This window comes from Bos taurus, chromosome 8 (assembly GCF_002263795.3).
Source record: "Bos taurus isolate L1 Dominette 01449 registration number 42190680 breed Hereford chromosome 8, ARS-UCD2.0, whole genome shotgun sequence".
In the NCBI taxonomy this organism is placed as follows: Eukaryota; Metazoa; Chordata; class Mammalia; order Artiodactyla; family Bovidae; genus Bos; species Bos taurus.
The window spans coordinates 77,043,043-77,062,263 of NC_037335.1; the positions used below are offsets into that span (position 1 = coordinate 77,043,043).

Genomic DNA, 19,221 nt, shown 5'->3' on the forward strand with positions numbered 1-19,221 from the left:
CCAAGATGGAGTACTTCAGACTCCCTTCCTCTAGGCTTCCTTCATGCCTCCTATCCCTGCTGCTGCTAAGTCACTTCAGTCGTGTCCAACTCTGTGTGACCCCATAGACGGCAGCCACCAGGCTCCCCCATCCCTGGGATTCTCCAGGCAAGAACACTGGAGTGGGCTGCCATTTCCTTCTCCAATGCAGGAAAGTGAAAAGTGAAAGTGAAGTCACTCAGTCGTGTCCAACTCTTAGCGACCTCATGGACTGCAGCCTACCAGGCTCCTCCATGCATGGGATTTTCCAGGCAAGAGTACTGGAGTGGGATGCCATTGCCTTCTCCGGCCTCCTATCCCTATCCAGTAGTAAAACATTTTTTTTGTATTTAAATAAACCTATAGGCTCAAGGGTTTATGATCAGTTAAGGAGTATGAAAAACTGATGAAAAATGAGGACAGTAAATATTTTAGGACATTTTAAAAAATTTGCAAATCAAAGTACCATAAATATTTTACCCACTTTAAATCCAAGCAAAACAAATCCCAAATGAAGAGTTAATAGTTAATTTCCAATTCTCATAGGCATCATGGGAACAGGGTTATTGCAGAACACGGGACATAATTCTGAGAACATTTAACACTTGCAACCAAGTGTTTAGCTACAGTAGCAGTAGTGCCCTCTGCTCCTCTAACTCAATGATTTTCAAAGTGTAGAAAGCAGAATTATTTCCCAGAAAACTTCAAATAATCTTATTGAACATTATGATTTTTAAAGTTGGCAAAACCAATACAATATTGTAATTAACCTCCAATTAAAATAAATTTATATTAAAAAAAAGTTGTCAATATTCTGCAAAAACTATGTGTTCATATTAATGATCATGTTCCATTCAAGTCAGCTAACACACTTTCATATCTTCTGAGTGCTGTTTACATTTACTAAGTTGAATGCTTTAATTATATATCAAAGTAGTAAAAATAGTTCACTGATTCATGGAAGGATTAAAAGTAGCAATGAAAGTAGTAAATAATACAACTTATAAAAAAATAGCATTAATTTTAAAAATGGACAGGACTCTAATACAGTGAATACAGAATATAAATCTGTGTGTCAGGACAAAAGTGGTATCATATAAGCAGCTAAAAAGGAGAATAACAGAAAATTAAAATACCAAAATTAAGAGCCTCTTGATGAAGGTGAAAGAGGAGAATGAAAAAGCTGGCTTTAAACTTAACGTTCAAAAAACTAAGACCGTGGCATCCAGTCCCATCACTTCAAGGCAAACAGATAGGGAAAACACAGAAACAGTGACAGATTTTATTTTCTTGAGCTCCAAAATCACTGCGGATGGTGACTGCAGCCACGAAATGAAAAGACATTTGCTCCTTGGAAGAAATGCTATGACAAACCTAGACAGCATATTAAAAAGGAGAGACATCACTTTGCCGACAAAGGTCCATAAAGTCAAAGCTATGGTTTTTCTAGTAGTCACGTATGGATGTGAGAGTTGAATCATAAAGAAGGCTGAGCACCAAAGAATTGATGCTTTTGAACTGTGGTGCTGGAGAAGACTCTTGAGAGTCCCTTGGACAGCACAGAGATCAAACCAGTCAATCCTAAAGGAAATCAACCCTGAATATTCACTGGAAGGACAGATGCTGAAGCTGAAGCTCCAATACTTTGGCCACTGATGTGAAAGGCCAACTCACTGGAAAAGACCCTGATGCTGAGAAAGGCTGATGGCAGAAGGAGAAGAGGGCAACAGAGGGTGAGATGGTTGGATGAACATGAGTTTGTGCAAACTCTGGGAGATAGTGAAGGACAAGGAAGCCTGGCATGTTGAAGTCCACAGGGTTGCAAAGAGTCAGACACAACTTAGCGACTGAACAACAAGACACCAAATACTTGACATTTCAATTTACTGAACCATCAGTCTATTTGTTCCTAGTTTTCTGCTATGAAATATGGTCAGACCAGTGACCTGAAGACATAGTTTTTGTTTCACTTTCAAAGTGCAATAACCTGTGTGAGTTTTTCCAAAACAAGTACCAAGTAATGCTTTGGAGAACAAAAGTGATGAATTTTGTTGCCAAAGTAAAAAAAAAAAACACAAACAAACAAACAAACACAAAGAGCACTCTTTATAGTGAAATCAAGTGCAAGTCAAACTATCACCAAGAGACTTATTATACCAGCCACAAGGTTAATGAGAAATATCACTCTCACAAACAAAAAACAGAACAAGCTATTGGCAAAACACCTTTATCAGGTGGACTAGAGGATAGAATGTGAGAAAACAATTAACTATGCACATGCCAGCAGACATTTCACTTCAGAGTTGGACAAAACCAGTGATATGTGGGGTCTGAGTCAATACAACAGGAGAAAGAAATACACAGAATCTGATCTATTTTTCATTCAACATCCATTAGAAGAGATTTTTCTATTATTTTTGAGCCATGATGTAAAATTTTAAAAGGGTAACACTGGAATCAGTACTGTCTACGCTAAGTCACTTCAGTCGTGTCAGACTGCGGGGCTCTATGGACTATAGTCCATAACGTTAACTGCCACCTCGACTTTCATAAAATGTTCTAGCTCCTTGATTTTTATTAAAACAAAAAATAGGTGCTGTCTAAAATAAATTTCTGTTCCCTGTAACAAATCTTTTTCAAAGTGCACTTTCACTTTGGACATTAAGTACAATGTTCTCCTTTTATGTGGCAGAAACTTTTCTTCTGTTGACATGAGATTAACTAAGATTCAGTGCTTGCTCCTAAGTAGATGTAATGGATGCTTCTTTACTGTCTATCTTGTTGCTGTTTAATGCAGCTCTCAGATTTTATGCTGAGGCTTAGTTGATGTAAATTTATGTTATTACTTTGACGATTTAGGAGTAGGAAACTGTCTTGGTATTACTCTTCTATATTTAAAATAAATGGTCATATAACAGACAAGATTTCTATATCCAGCTTTTCAATCGGCTCAGTTTGAATGTCATTCTTTTGGCAGTGGATATCCAGTTTCTCCAAAACCATTTGTTGTAAAGACATACATGGAGTTTCTCACAGTGCTGTTGCCCTGTGTGAGGAAGAATACCCACCACAACTGCACGCCTTCTGCCTACTACAGTCAGTCTGGTCCCTATTTTTAAAATCTATTATTCCACACAGTAAAATAGATTGCAAGTGGTATACTATCTATCAGTTTCAGAGCTTGCCTTATCTCTTCTTTACTTATCAGTATAATTATCCCAGGAACTACACTACTTCCCAGGACTTTGATTATTTTCCTACAAGTCAGACTTCCAAATAAGGTACCAGGTTTTCCTAAGTGACCCATCAATAGTATATCTAGTAGAAATTCCTCAAAGTTCCTCAGCCTTGGATGACATTTTTAGATAGGGTTAGGGCCAAGTTAACTATTTCTTTCTCCTAATTACCTGGTCATTTTGGCAGTAATCAATAGGGTCAGGAAGAAAGGCAATAAATATCTGTTCTTAAGTTCCCATATTACATGGAATTTATTTTGATGCAGAACTGAGCAGTTTTCCTTTATTAATTTTCCAGTGCCCCTTGGGCCACTGAGAGAAATTCTCTCCGGTGAAGACACTGGGAAATTCTATTACTGTCTAAACAAGTGTATCATTAATAATACTTCTAAACCAGAATAAAATGTCATAATGAATGCTGCAAAAGGAAAACAAGAATCAAATAATCCCCCTAAAATAAGATGATTTATCCAGTTAACCAGTACCCTGAAATATCATTTTTGCACAGCTCCAGTGTAATAACAAATGCTTGTAATGATGAGCCTGAGGCACTACAAATTTCTATAGAAAATGTTATAATTAACATAGCTTATGTTAAGAGCATGGTTTAGTATAATTCTTTTAAAACTGAAACTCAAGCACAACAGGTATAGCCACTCCATTAAGCCAAACATCTGCTAAAATAATATTTATTTCCAACAGATCAAATGACAGTTTAACAGATAAGAAAATAACTATTCATTTTTCATACATACAGCATCTCCTAGAGTACATTCCAAATTTAGTATGTCATTTTCCTGAATACCACAAACACAAAAAGAAGCTGATTGGTTTTACTAAATTATCTCTTTGATTTAGTTATAATGACATTTCTTTAATAGAGGCATAAAAGAAGAAAACATTGCATAAATAGGTTTAAAAAAAGAAATGTCACAAACTTTTACAACAAGACTGAAAAGGAAAAGTTTCCCCTCAAAGTCTTTCTTCTTTAAACAAACTGTCACTGACTATTTCTAGTTAGTATTGGTCTTACAAATATGATTTTCTTTACTTTAAATAATTTAATCCTGTTTTTCTACCTTCCCTATCTCTACCTCATTTGTAAAAAGGCAGATGAAGTAAAAACTCAGAAAATAACTGTTTGAAACTAACAAACTAACAAAAATAATAAATGTGTCTATCTGCTTTCCTAGTTAGAAAAAACCAGAACCTCTTATTAAAAGTAGCATACACGTGTGAGTTAATCCAATATAAAATGCTCCTCAAAACAGTAGTGTCATGGTTGGATGCAGTGCTATATAAAAAATGCAAAAATTCACTGAAATCTAAAGCAAAACAACTTAATTTACTTAGCTGACCTGCTCATCTCTTTGTCTCCACTCTTGCCAATTTTCTTCTCGTGAATCCTTCTGTACTGGGTTTGGTAATGAAAGCTCATGTTGAGCATTACAAATAGCATGGGAGGATTTCTGTGGAATTTTCTTAAAAGCAAGATTCCTGAGCTATGGAAAAAAACAAAAAAAAATATTAAATTCAGTTTACCAATACTGGGATACTAATGATTTTTTTGGAAGTTAAGAAATCAGTATTTTTATACTTCTAAATACTCATTATGCTAACTCACAAAGTCACTATGTGAACTTTTGTAATCTTTGTAGAATTTCACCAGCTTGAGAAAATTTTGGTGGATTTCTAGATGAAATGATTAGTAAGTAAAAATGGATTATACTCTATTATACCACCATTTGAACCAATTTAATGATCCTGGTTTACTAAAGGGTTTATAGGAATAGAGAACAGGATAACAAGTATGCTTTTAAAATACAAAACAATAAGGTTCAATAAGATTAAACTTTAATGGCTTATAAATTTAAAAGTTTAAATAGTGAGAGAAGATAGCTTGAGGAACTCTAGCAACTACTTTGCTAGTCATGAAAAATACAGAGCCTACAACTAGCAATATATGGTTAGGAAAATACTTTAATTGGTTACAACAGTACAGTGGGGAAAGAGGACAAATCTTAGAGGTCTGTCTTAGGTGATACAGATTGCTCTACATTAGTAAGTTTGAGGAACTTTAAAATATGATGACAAGAGACAGAGCAGTTCAAACATTCATGCCCCATGATTATCTCATTATAGATGTCTGCCGTTTACATTTAATGTAGAATAATGAGCTTCTAATGCAGCAGACATTAGTGTCTACCCTAACAATGTTTGCAAGGTAAAAAGTTCGAGTGAGAACAGATGCTAATTTTGTTCCTCTTATATTGTAAAGACTGTAGCAGTTTCCCCTGTATCTCTAAAAGGGGGGAAAAAAAAAGTGATCTAATAGCTTTAAAGATTTCTTCAATAAAAGCAATGGATAAGTTTTTCAAAAAATACAGGGCCTAGCCCACAAAGTAACATAATGAATTAAAACTGTACTGGTCAAGCCACTCCCAACAGTAAGAATAATCTGAGACACAGAGGTTGAAACAGGGAGAAAAGTACTGAGAGGCTATTATGGATTAAATTGTATTGCCTCAAAAAATATGTTGTAGGCCTAACTCTTGCTGTCTGTGAATATGACCTCATTTAGAAAAAGGATCTTTGCAAATATAATCAAGTTAAGGTTAAACTGAATTAGGCTGGGCCCTAGTGAATGAAAGGTATAGACAAAGATATACGAAGCCAAGAACACTGAGGACTGACAGCTACCATAAGAAGCTAGGAAGAGGAGAGAGCAAAGGAAGGATTCTACTCAGAAAGAGCCTGGTCCTGTTAACACCAGGGTTAGAACTTTCAGCCTCTACAACTGTTAAGTGAATACATTTCTGTTGGTTTAAGTCACCCAGCTTGTGGTATTTTGTTACAGAAGTCCTAAGAAACCAATAAAGAGGCTTTAAATCAAGGATCAACAATTTAACACAGACTATTCTGCAGGAGGGAATGATGAGATGCAAATACTGCTTTAAGTAGGTGGTTTCTGCTGTGGGAAAGCAGAGTAGAGGAGATGCTGTTAAGAGATGAAGCCATGGCAGGTTCAGTGCTGATTACAGAAAATCGACTGATAGAACTATCGCTACGCAAGTGGGAAGGGAGGATCCTCAGGCTCATTCTCAGTAATGCAATGTAAACCCCACTATTATCTTATTTTCTGTTGGCCCAAATCATCTTTAATTCCAAAAAGAAAATGGTAGGCAATCAAAAGTTCTCTAACTGGACTTCTGAAAGGTTTTATAGTGAGAAAAATGTCTTTTAAAAAAGTGACCCTGTGTGGCAAAATTTTAAAGAGGTACTCAGAAAGCAATGGTGATGGAAATTAACAAATTGAAAAGGCTTTTTCACAGTCTTGGGATATTATAAAATGAATATAGAGAGGAAAAAAACACTTTTACTACTTCTCTTATTCAGTGATAGAGAAAGGTCCTTATATACCTTCGGCTCTATTAAAAGACAAACACAGGCTAGAGTTGTTTTTCAGTATTTCTTTTTTTTCTTTTTCTTTTTAATATATATTTATTTTAATTGGAGGTTAATTACTTTACAATATTGTACTGGTTTTGCCATACATCAACATGAATCTGCCACAGGTACACATGTATTCCCCATCCTGAACCCTCCTCCCTCCCAGTATTTCTTTTAAAAATAAATGGGCATATTACATGTTGGTCATATAACTCATGCTAGGAGTATTTAGGGGAGAAGGATCTGTCTTGTACTTACTACCCTTAAGAAACAGATGACAAATGCATAAAAATGTATGCATTTCAAGGCTAGTCATAGGATTATTATCTATAATAATAAAAAAAAATGGGAAACCTAAATGTTTATCACAATAGTCTGATTAAGTAAACTATGACAAAGCCACATACTTTTAAATAATGTGGACACATTTAAAATAATGTTGATTTTTATTTTCCATGTGAGATTTACTCACATGGAAAACTGCTCATGCTAATTTTTAAATAGCCAGTTATAAAAGTCTATTATATAATCTAATTTCATTTAAGTTAAATATGAATGTAGATATATATGTGTGCATGTCTATATATTCAAAAAACATATGTATGTGTACAGAAAACACATACCAAAATATTAATTTGTTATATCTCTAGTTAAAGTCACTAGAGAATAAATATTTTTATTTTATATTCACAGTTGATGTTTTTTTAAAATATTTTTTATTTTATATTCAGAAATGATCTTTGTTTCGTTTTAAGACTTCCTGTGTTTTTCAGGAACTTTTTGGAATGAGCACATAAGCTTCCATAGACCAGGAAAAGAAAGGCATTCAATATGTTCATTACATTAGACTTCAAATACACACAAATTCATATATTTATATATATATTATAGTCATCATTACCAAGTACATATGGACCAGGAACTGTGGATACATGGATCAACAAGATAGTAACTGTCCTCATGCTTACAATCTACTGGGAAAGCAGATGTGAAATAATTATAATTGCTACCTCATTTGCTTCACTCTGCTGCTGTTCCTTCTTTTTTCTTCTTTTCTCTCTTTTTTTCTCATTTGTAGTTGATTTATTTGTTTGAGACTTTCCAGTATTTCGACCTTTGCCTTTTCCAGGCTCAGAATCAGAACCACTGCCACTATCCACTTGCAACAAGGCAAAACGAGAGGCAGTAGTGGGGACGGAACTAAGTACAGCTGAGGCCATTGTAAAGATTTTTCTTTCAAAATATTTCTGTCAAGAATAATTCCTGTGGGAAGGGAGAAAGGAGGCAGATGAGTAAACACAGTAAAATCTGTTTTAGATATCAGAACAAACAGAAATACACACACACTTCTCCTGACACTGGATTTAGTAACATTTGCATTCATACCCACAGTCCTACGGGCAATAACATACTTTTTAAACTTAAGTAAACAACATAAAATGTATAATATAAAACAAAAAATCATATACTGAGATTTCACAATTATTACAAGGCTGCTGTTGCTGCTGCTAAGTCACTTCAGTCGTGTCCGACTATCCATAGAGTTTCCAAAATTAGTGACTTTCCTCCTTCTTTTAAATACACCACCATATATCTATGAAGTACATCCTAAGTCTGCCATAATTCGTACATATATTTATGGAGAACATCCTAAATCAATACAGTTTATTAATACAATGAAAAAGTACATATATCATTTTTCACTGCGCTAGAGACCACTGGTCCTGCTGCTGCTGCTGCTGCTGCTGAGTCGCTTCAGTCGTGTCCGACTCTGTGCGACCCCATAGACGGCAGCCCACCAGGCTCCTCCATCCCTGGGATTCTCCAGGCAAGAACACTGGAGTGGGTTGCCATTTCCTTCTCCAATACATGAAGGTGAGAAGTGAAAGTGAAGTTGCTCAGTCGTGTCCAACCCTGAGCGACCCCATGGACTGCAGCCCACCAGGCTCCTCCGTCCATGGGATTCTCCAGGCAAGAGTACTGGAGTGGGCTGCCACTGCCTTCTCCCACCACTGGTCCTACTACATGCTTACCCTCAACTTTGAAGACAGGGAAAAAGGAGTAGGAAAGGAAGAACATTCTTATCATATACAAATTCTGCCTTAAGTTTGATTCTAGAGTGACAGCAAAATAGAGAACTTACCTTCGAGAAGGAAATGGCAACCCACTCCAGTATCTTGCATGGGAAATCCCATGGACAGAGGAGCCTGGCAGGCTATAGTCCACGGGGTCACAAGAGTCGGTCAGACACAACTAAGCAATTAAACCAACACCACCACCACACACGCAAAACCTGAAAATATTCATAACCAACAGAACCACACATCAAGAATTACTGAAGGAGGTTCTTTAAGTTACAGGGAAAATCATCCCAGACAGAAATGTGGCTCTTCGCAATAGACAGAATAATACTGGAAATAGTAACTACATTGGTTAAGTTCATAAAATTTTCTTCTATATAAATGTCCCTAAAGCATGACTACAGAGAAGGTGATGGCACCCCACTCCAGTACTCTTGCCTGGAAAATCCCATAGATGGAGGAACCTGGTAGGCTGCAGTCCATGGGGTCGAGAAGAGTTGGACACGACTGAGCAACTTCACTTTCACTTTTCACTTTCATGCATTGGAGAAGGAAATGGCAACCCACTCCAGTGTTCTTGCCTGGAGAATCCCAGGGACGTCGGAGCCTGATGGGCTGCCGTCTATGGGGTTGCACAGAGTTGGACACGACTGAAGCAACTTAGCAGCAGCAGCAGCAGCAGCAGCAAAGTATGACTATTATAACAAAAATTATTATATATATATAAATTATATATGTAAAATTTATACTATGTAATATATAAATTATATATAATATAAAAACATATTATAACAAAAATACCATATATTGTGTTTTTATAATTATACATGTAAAAATAAAATGTGTTATCTCAATAGTATAAAAAAGAGAACTTAAATTCTCTCAACCAAAGGAAACTGTTCAAAATCACCTTCTACCATCTTTTTAGTTAACTAATCTCAGTGCACCCTCTTTCAGTTTTTTTTTCCTTTGATTGTAGCTAATTCACGGAGAAGGCAATGGCAATCTACTCCAGTACTCTTGCCTGGAAAATCCCATGGATGGAGGGGCCTGGTGGGATGCAGTCCATGGGGTCGCTAGGAGTCGGATACGAATGAGTGACTTCACTTTCACTTCTCACTTTCATGCACTGGAGAAGGAAATGGCAACCCACTCCAGTGTTATTGCCTGGAGAATCCCAGGAACAGGGAGCCTGGTGGGCTGCCGTCTATGGGGTCACACAGAGTTGGACATGATTAAAGTGACTTAGCAGCAGCAGCAGCTAATTCACAATGCTGTGCTAGTTTCAAGTGTACAGGGAAATGATTCAGTTATTTATATACATGTATATATTTTTACTCAATTATTTATGCTTCTGAACTGTGGTGTTGGAGAAGACTCTTGAGAGTCCCTTGGACTGCAAGGAGATCCAACCAGTCCATTCTGAAGGCGATCAGCCCTGGGATTTCTTTGGAAGGAATGATGCTAAAGCTGAAACTCCAGTACTTTGGCCACCTCATGCGAAGGGTTGACTCATTGGAAAAGACTCTGATGCTGGGAGGGATTGGGGGGCAGGAGGAGAAGGGGATGACAGAGGATGAGATGGCTGGGTGGCATCACTGACTCAATGGACGTGAATCTGAGTGAACTCCGGGATCTGGTGATGGACAGGGAGGCCTGGCATGCTGTGATTCATGGGGTCGCAAAGAGTTGGACACGACTGAGAGACTGAACTGAACTGATATATATATATATTATTTATGGGGCTTCCTGGTGGCTCAGTGTTAAAGAATCCACCTGCCAACGCAGGAGATGCTGGTCCAATCCCCATGTCAGGAAGATCCCCTGGAGAAGGAAATGGCAACCCACTCCAGTTTTCTTGCCTGAGAAATATTGTAAACAGTGCTCAATGTTCACAGAAGCACTATTAACAATAGCCAAGACATGGAAACAACCTAAATGTCCATCAACAGATGAATGGATAAAGAAGATGTATGTGTGTGTATAGACTTATGTAATCCAAGTCATCTGTTTGTGATATACAAACACAATGGAATAATAGTCGTCCATAAAAGAGAATGAAATAATGCCATTTGTAACAACATGGACCTACATATGAACACATTAAGTGAAATAAATATGACAAAGACAAGTATCATATAATATCACTTATATGTGAAACTAAAAATATAAAATACAAATGAATTTATTTACAAAACAGAAATAGACTCATAGACATAGAAAATGAACCCATACTTAACACAGGTGATAGAAGGGGTGAGAGGAAGATTAAATTAGTTTGGGATTAACATATTCACACTATGATATATAAAACAGGTAAATACCAAGCACCTACTGTATAGCAGAGGGAACTATATTCAATCTGTAAACAATGCTGCTATGAAGACTGGGTGCCTTCATGGATTACAGCTTTGTCACAGCGTAGTGGCTTGCATAACTCAATGAAGCTATGAGCCATGCTGTGCAGGGTACCCAAGATGGAAGGGTCATAGTGAAAAGTTCTGACAACATGTGGTCCACTAGAGGAGGATATGGCAAATCATTACTGATTCAAGAAGCCCATGAACAGTATGAAAAGGCAAAAATACATGACACCAGAAGATGAGCCCCCCAGGCCAGAAGGTGTCCAATACATTACTGGGGAAGAGTGGAGGGCAACTACTAACAGCTCCAGAAAGAATGAAGCGGCTGGGTCAAAAAGGAAACAATGCTCAGTTGTGGATGTATCTGGTGATGAAAGTAAAGTCTGACATGGTAAAGAACAACACTGCATAGGAACCTGGAATGTTAGGTCCATGAATCAAGGTAAATTGGACATGGTCAAGCAGGAGATGGCAAGAGTGAACATCGACATCTTAGGAAATCAGTGAACTAAAATGGACAGGAATGGGCAAATTTAATTCAGATAACCACTACATCTACTACTGTGGGCAAGAATCCCTTGGAAGAAGGGATCGTCAACAAAAGAATCTGAAATGCAGTACTTGGGTGTAACCTTATAAACGACAGAGTGATCTCAAATCATTTCCAAGGCAAACCACACATATTCACACTCTGATATATAAAACAGGTAAACAACAAGCACCTACTGTATAGCAGAGGGAACTATATTCAACCTGTAAACAATGCTGCTATGAAAACAGCAAATGGCAACCCACTCCAGTGTTCTTGCCTGGAGAATCCCAGGGACGGGGGAGCCTGGTGGGCTGCCATCTCTGGGGTCACAGAGAGTCAGACACGACTGAAGTGATTTAGCAGGATAGCTTCATTGAGTTATGCAAGCCACTACGCCATGACAAAGCTGTAATCCATGAAGGCACCCAGTCTTCACAGCAGCATTGTTTACAGATTGACTATAGTTCCCTCTGCTATACAGCAGGTGCTTGTTGTTTACCTGTTGTATATATCATAGTGTGAATATGTTCATCCCAAACTAATTTAATCTTCCCCTCACCCGTTCTATCAACATCACAGTAATCCAAGTCTATGCCCCAACCACTGATGCCAAAGAAGTTGAAGCTGACCAGTTCTATGAACACCTATAAGATCTTCTAGAATTAACACCAAGAAAGATAAAATATGTCCTTTTCATCATTGGGATCAGAAGGCAAAAGTAGGAAGTCAACAGATACCAGGAATAACAGTCAACTTTGGTCTTAGAGTACAAAATGAAGCAGGGCAAAGGCTAACAGGGTTTTGTTAAGAGAAGACGCTGGTCACAGCAACCCCCCTTTTCCAACCCAAAGGATCTCTCTTCACATGGACACCATCAGATAGTTAATAATGAAAACAGACTGATTACGTTTTCTTTGCAGCCAAAGATGGAGAAGCTCTATACAGTCGGTGAAAACAAGACTTGGAGCTGGCTGTGGCTCAGATCAAATTTCAGGCTTAAAATGAAGCAAGGAGGGAAAACCACCAGGCCATTCAGGTATGACCTAAATCAAATCCCTTATAACAATATAATGGAGGTGATGAATAGATTTAAGGGATTAGATCTGGTAGAGACAGTGACTGAAGAACAATGGACAGAGGTTCAGTAGGCAGTGATCAAAATAATCCCAAACAAAAAGAAATGCAAGAAGGCAGGGTGGTTGTCTCAGGAGGCCTTACAAATCACTGAGGAAAGAAGAGAAGCAAAAAGCAAGGGAGGAAGGGGAAGATATCCAAATGAAGGCAGAGTTACAGAGAACAGCAAGGAAAGGTAAGAAGGCCTTCCTAAGTGAACAATGCAAAGAAACAGAGGAAAACAATACAAGGGAAAGACTAGAGATATCAAGAAAATTCCTTCTTTCTCTTCAAGAAAGCTGAATATATCAAGGGAATATTTCATGCCAAGATGGCCACAATAAAGGACAGAAATGGTATGGACTTAACAGAAGCAGAAGATATTACGAAGAAGTGGCAAGAATACACAGAAGAACTATACAAAAAAGATCGTCACGAGCCAGATAACCACAACGGTGTGACCCACTCACCCAGAGCCAGACATTTTGGAGTGTGAAGTCAAGTAGGCCCTAGAAAGCATCACTACGAACAAAGCTAGCGGAGGTGATGGAATTTCACCTGAGCTTTTTCAAATCCTAAAAGATGATGCTGTCAAAGTGCTGTACTCAATATGCCAGCAAATTTGGAAAATTCAGCAGTGGCCACAGGACTGGAAAAGGTCAGTTTTCATTCCAATCCCAAAGAAAGGCAATGCCAAAGAATGTTCAAACTACCACACAATTGCACTCATTTCACATGCTAGCAAAGTAATGCTCAAAATTCTCCAAGCCAGACTTCAACGGTACATGAACTGAGAACTTCCAGATGTTCAAGCTGGTTTTAGAGAAGGCAGAGGAACCAGATATCAAATTGCCAACATCCTACAGATCATAGAAAATACAAGAGAATTCCAGGAAAACATCTGCTTTTGCTTCACTGACTACACTAAAACCTTTAACTGTGTGGATCACAACAAACTGTGGAAAATTCTTTAAGAGATGAGAATACAAGACTACCTTACCTGACTCCTGAGAAACCTATATACACATCAAGAAGAAATAGTTAGAACCAGTCATGGAAAAAGTGACTGGTCCAAATTGGGAAAGGAGTACGACAAGGCTGTATGTTGTCATTCTGCTTATTTAATTTATATGTGAAGTACATCATCCAATATGACAGACTGGATGAATCAGAAGCTGGAATCAAGACTGCGGGGAGAAATATCAACAAACTCAGATACGCAGATGATACCACTCTAATGGCAGATGATACCACTCTAATGGAAGAAAACGAAGAGGAATTAAAGAGCCTCCTTATGAGGGTGAAAGAGGAGAGTGAAAAAGGTGACTTGAAGCTCTACATTCAAAAAACTAAGATCATGGAATCCAGTTCCATCACTTCATAGCAAACAGAAGCAGAAAAACTGGAAGTAGTGACAGATTTTATTTTCTTGGGCTCCCAATCACTGTGGACAGTGACTGAGGCCATGAAATTAAAAGACGCTTGCTCCTTGGAAGGAAAGCTATGACAAATCTACACAATGTATTAAAAAAACAGACAACACTTTGCTAACAAAGGACTATCTAGTCAAAGATATGGTTTTTCCAGTAGTCACGTATGGATGTGAGAGTTGGACCATAAAGAAGGTTGAGCACCAAAGAACTGATACGTTTGAATTGTGGTGCTGGAGAAGACTCTTGAGAGTCACTTGGACAGCAAGGAGATCAAACCAGTCAATCCTAAAGGATGCCAACCCTGAATATTCCTTTGAAGGACTCCTGCTGAAGCTGAAACTCCAATACTTTGGCCACCTGATGTGAAGAGCTGACTCACTGGATAGACCCTGATGCTGGGAAAGACTGAAGGCAAAAGGGGAAGGGGGTAGCAGAGGATGATATGGTTAGATAGCACCAATGGACATGAGTTAGCATCAATGGACTGACCCAATGGACACGAGTTTGAGCAAACTCTGCGAGACAGTGGAAGACAAAGGAGCCTGGCTTGCTGCAGTCCATGGGGTTGCAAACAATCAGACATGACTCAGCAACTGAACACAACAACAAATTAACACTGGGGTACACATAGCTTTTTGAATTAAAGTTTTCTCTGGATAAATGCCCAGGAGTGGGATTGCTGGATCATATAGTAGTAACTCTGTTTTTAGTTTTTTAAGGAGCCTCCATACTATTCTCCACAGTGGCTGCACCAATTCATATTCCCACCAACAGCATAAAAGTGTTCTTTTCTCCACACCTATTCCAGTATTTATTATTTGTAGATTTTTTTTTAGATGAGTCATTCTGACTGGTGTGAGATGATACCTCATTGCAGTTTTGATCTGCATTTCCCTAATAACTGCTGCTGCTGCTGCTAAGTCACTTCAGTCGTGTCCGACTCTGTGTGACCCCATAGACGGCAGCCTATGTTCTTCACTGGAGTGGGTTGCCATTTCCTTCTCCAATGCATGAAAGTGAAAAGTGAAAGTGAAGTCGCTCAGTCGTGTCCGACCCTGAACGACCCCATGGACTGCAGCCTACCAGGCTCCTCTGCCCATGGGATTTTCCAGGCAAGAGTACTGGAGTGGGGTGCCATTGCCTTCTCCGCCCTAATAACTAGGCATATTGAACATCTTTTCATGTGCCTGTAGGCCATCTGTATGTTGTCTTTGAAGAAATGTCCATTTAGGTCTTCTGCCTATTTTCTGATTGGGTTGCCTTTTTGATATCAAGCTGTATGAGCTCTTTATATATTTTAGAAATTAATCCCTTATTGGTATCTTTCAGCTTTTAAAGAAATTTTTAAACTTATGATATCAAAGGTCCTCTAATAAAAGAATATATATATAAAATTGAATCATTTTATTTACACTAGAAACTAACACAACACTGTAAATCAACTATACAATAAAAATTTTTTTAAAAAGGTCCTCTAGTAATATCTAACCCAAATCCTTTGGCTTTACAGATGAGACAACTGGTACTTAGACTGGTTAAGCCACCCTGCAAGTTACTGTCGAAGTCAGGACCAGAAATTAGATTTGCTTACACTCTGAAGTTTCTAAGAAGCCTTGTAACTACTAGAAGACTTAAGTACTCTCAGTTCAACAGAGACAAATTTTCTTAATTGTGAAATTCATAAATGTTTTACTTTGAAATGTATTGAATATATAACTGAATAAAATATTAAGTTTAAAAAACTAAAGGAACACTCTAAGTAACCAGCACAGAGATTAATGAAATGTTAACCCACCCTATGGGTCTCCCCAATAGCATCCCCCTAACACCCAACCTGTTCAAAGATAAGTTATTATCCTGATTTGTGTGTTACTTATTCCTTTTTCTTTATAGTTTTATCACGTCTGCCTTGAGCCACAGTGCTCACACCTAAACGAGCTACTGTTATTTCCACAATATCCTACTGCTTACCCGGGACACCCTACTTATTCATTGCAGAAGGAGACTGTTTAAAAGTGTGAATACCAGGAGGTAAGGATCATTAAGGTACATTTTGAAAGCTAACCACACACTATGGTTATCATGTTTTCACCCCCCAGGAGGAAACAAAAATGAGAAGCATATATTCAATGTTCTATCTTAACCTAACAATCCAGAAAATTATTTAGAAATTTTTCAGTTTTTTGTTAAACAATGAGGGAAAATCAAAAGAAGAGCTGATATTTGAAGATGCCATCTAATAGTTACGAAATCAAAGTATTTGTATTATAAGATCATGTTAATACCTATTGTTCCTATGCCCAGAAATAAATGAATTAAGATAAAATACCACAGCATACAGAGATGACATTACACCAATAAAATTAAGACATATTTTTAGGCTTAACTCTTTCCCACAAACTTGAGAATTAAGGCTTTGTAAGTTATTAAAAGGGAGAAAATACTAAAAAATGCAAAGAAATTTTCAGACTCAAAAATATTATAGAAAACATTAATTCTGCTTCCACTTCAACATGCCATGTTAAAATCCTGCTAAGTTTTAGTAGTTCTGACCACTTTAGGTACACTAATCCTACACAGTTGTTCTATAACTACTGTATTTAATTTTAACTCTTGCAACTATAAACTGCATATGATAGCTGTTCAAAAATATTCACTGCCCCTCCCTGAAAAAGAATTATGTATCACTCTCATGTTGAATGCAGACATGGCCAATGTGACTTACCAGTGAAATGTAAGCTTTAAAAGCCGAGCGTGGTGAGCCATATTTTTTCTCTGCTTCTGTTACTGCAGAAGCATATGCTTAGATGAAGTCTCCATCAGTCAAGTCTGATGGAGTCTGAAACTACAATGAAAAAAATCTCCTTACTAACCTGTAATGGATATGTAGCTTGAGTAGGAAAGCAACTTTGCTTCTTTAAGCTGGTGAGGTTTTCAGGTTGTCACTGCAATATTATCTAACTTTATCATCACTAATAGCTTACACAAATACACTTCCTCTCCAATTTAAGACTGATACCAAAACTGAATTTCATTATCTGGACTGTCCTGCATGAGTGAAATGTTCACAGACATTCTAAACATCTCTTACAAGCTCACAGAAATTGTTTTTCCTTGAAATGAAAAGAAAACAATTTTTGGCCTTCAGAATTTGCAGTTGAGCCACTGAAAAGAGTCAAAGACCTAAAGATTTTATCTAACATACTACATGAGGAGAACACCAATCTACCTGAAACCCAAGAATCACAGTAGTGACCATGTCTTAAATAGTGGACATATGTGACAAGCAACAAATGTTTCCTGAATGAATGAGAAGAAATAATAAAAGTGAAAAGAAAGCATTAGAATACATTGTGTTAACTGAAAAAAGAATCAGTGATAAACACTCAAAATAACTTTTTCTGATGCGGCAGCTACCTATGCTACACCTTAGCAACCCAAGTGCTTAACTAATGAAAGGTAGATGGAAAGGGGGAAATGTTCACCTGCAATGATCCCTTGTTTGGTCAGGGGCTACAGATGGGAGAAGAGAAGAGTGGTGGCCACCTGTATCACTTTAGTAAAACTAAAGGCAAAAAATAGCTCTACTTAGCAGCTGAGGGAGTAAAGAGATGGGACAACTGGAAGGCTGATCAACTGTATCATAAGTTCTACTTTAAAAAAAAGTGATAAACAGACAACACATCAACTCCCTCATTAGTCATGAGAGGAATCTATGTATCAAAAATGCATATACCATACGCTAACCAATACTTCACAAGTGGGAAGAGGGGTGAAATGTAAACTTTAAATGAACGAAGGGAATAAAAATAATCCCCAGTTTGTAAACATGTTAGTTGTTTACATACCAAAAAGAATGAGATGCATGGGGCTACCCATGATGCCTATCTTCCTTTCTATAGTTTTCATTATTTTCCCAAATAGTCTATAATAATTTTCTATAAGAAAAAAAAAATCTCATCTTGAAAAGGAAAAATGGCTATCTATACCCAAATTCAAAAAGGAAAACATAATATAATCAATGCAATATTGATTTTTCTGCCCTGTGTCAAAACTTAGAAAGGGCAACTACAGGTCAGAATTAACAATGACATGCCTCAGGTCCCTTATGTTAGTGACTGAGAAGACAAATGACAGAAAGCAATTGTTAAAGACTGTGTTGCATGTCTTTAAGAGAACACTGCCTTCATTAACAAATTTTTCCGAATTTACAAAAAAAAAAAAATCATGTCATATAATTCAGGAATTCATTTGAAACTACTTTTTAAAAATCTTAAAGAGAAAAAGAGACAAATAAGCAGACCACAAAAACATCAGACTTTTAAAGATACTATTTCAGGGAAAGGGCTTCTTGTGAGCATAGGGTTAGAGGTCTTGTGTCCCACACGTCTGCATCTCCATCTATAGTCATATCAAAGAGATACTTAGGTAAACAGATGCAAACGGAGCTCTTCGCCCTCCCCCATTTTCCCGTTCTTTCTCTATTACACAGTCTTTAAAATCCAGGTATTCAAATGCTCATTTATATACATACACTTAAATAACATGGAGATAATTAAGATACACAAAACAAAAATATAGTAGACATCCACTAAGTTACCTACATTGGTCAGTCTATGAATGTAATGGCTAGTGTTCTATGTTAAACAGTTACACATTACTAAAATACTACACAAATCAGTTTTTTTGGTCCAGAAATGTAATATCATTTTCTGTTTATCCCTCTTCCTGTTGAGTTTTCTTTTAAAAATAATGTAAAGGCTAATTTAAGTAGTTGAAGGAAGACAAAAGTTCACAAGATAACTTAAAAACAAATGCACAATAAATTTACAAATATAAATATGCAGGCAACTCATCACATGAAGTGCAATATTTTATACTTTCTTAATGAACACCATTAGTAAAAACTATTTATTCCTCTATACTTGAAATTGCAGTAATATCAAATTACAGGAAAGTCTCCACTTTATACTCAGTACTAAAAAAAAAATTACT

General features: G+C 37.2%; 1 protein-coding gene across 4 annotated transcripts in view; it reads right to left on the reverse strand.

Annotated features, from left to right (window-relative positions):
• Window positions 1-19,221, reverse strand: part of GKAP1 (G kinase anchoring protein 1) — a 92,089-nt gene that overhangs the window by 69,513 nt on the left and 3,355 nt on the right. For 3 of the 4 annotated variants that reach the window (NM_001040573.3, XM_010808113.4, XM_010808114.4), the window contains 2 exon segments: window positions 4,613-4,756; window positions 7,715-7,967. In NM_001040573.3, the coding sequence (NP_001035663.2) occupies window positions 4,613-4,756; window positions 7,715-7,924 (354 nt within the window). In that variant the 5' untranslated portion in view covers window positions 7,925-7,967. 4 annotated transcript variants of the gene reach the window in all.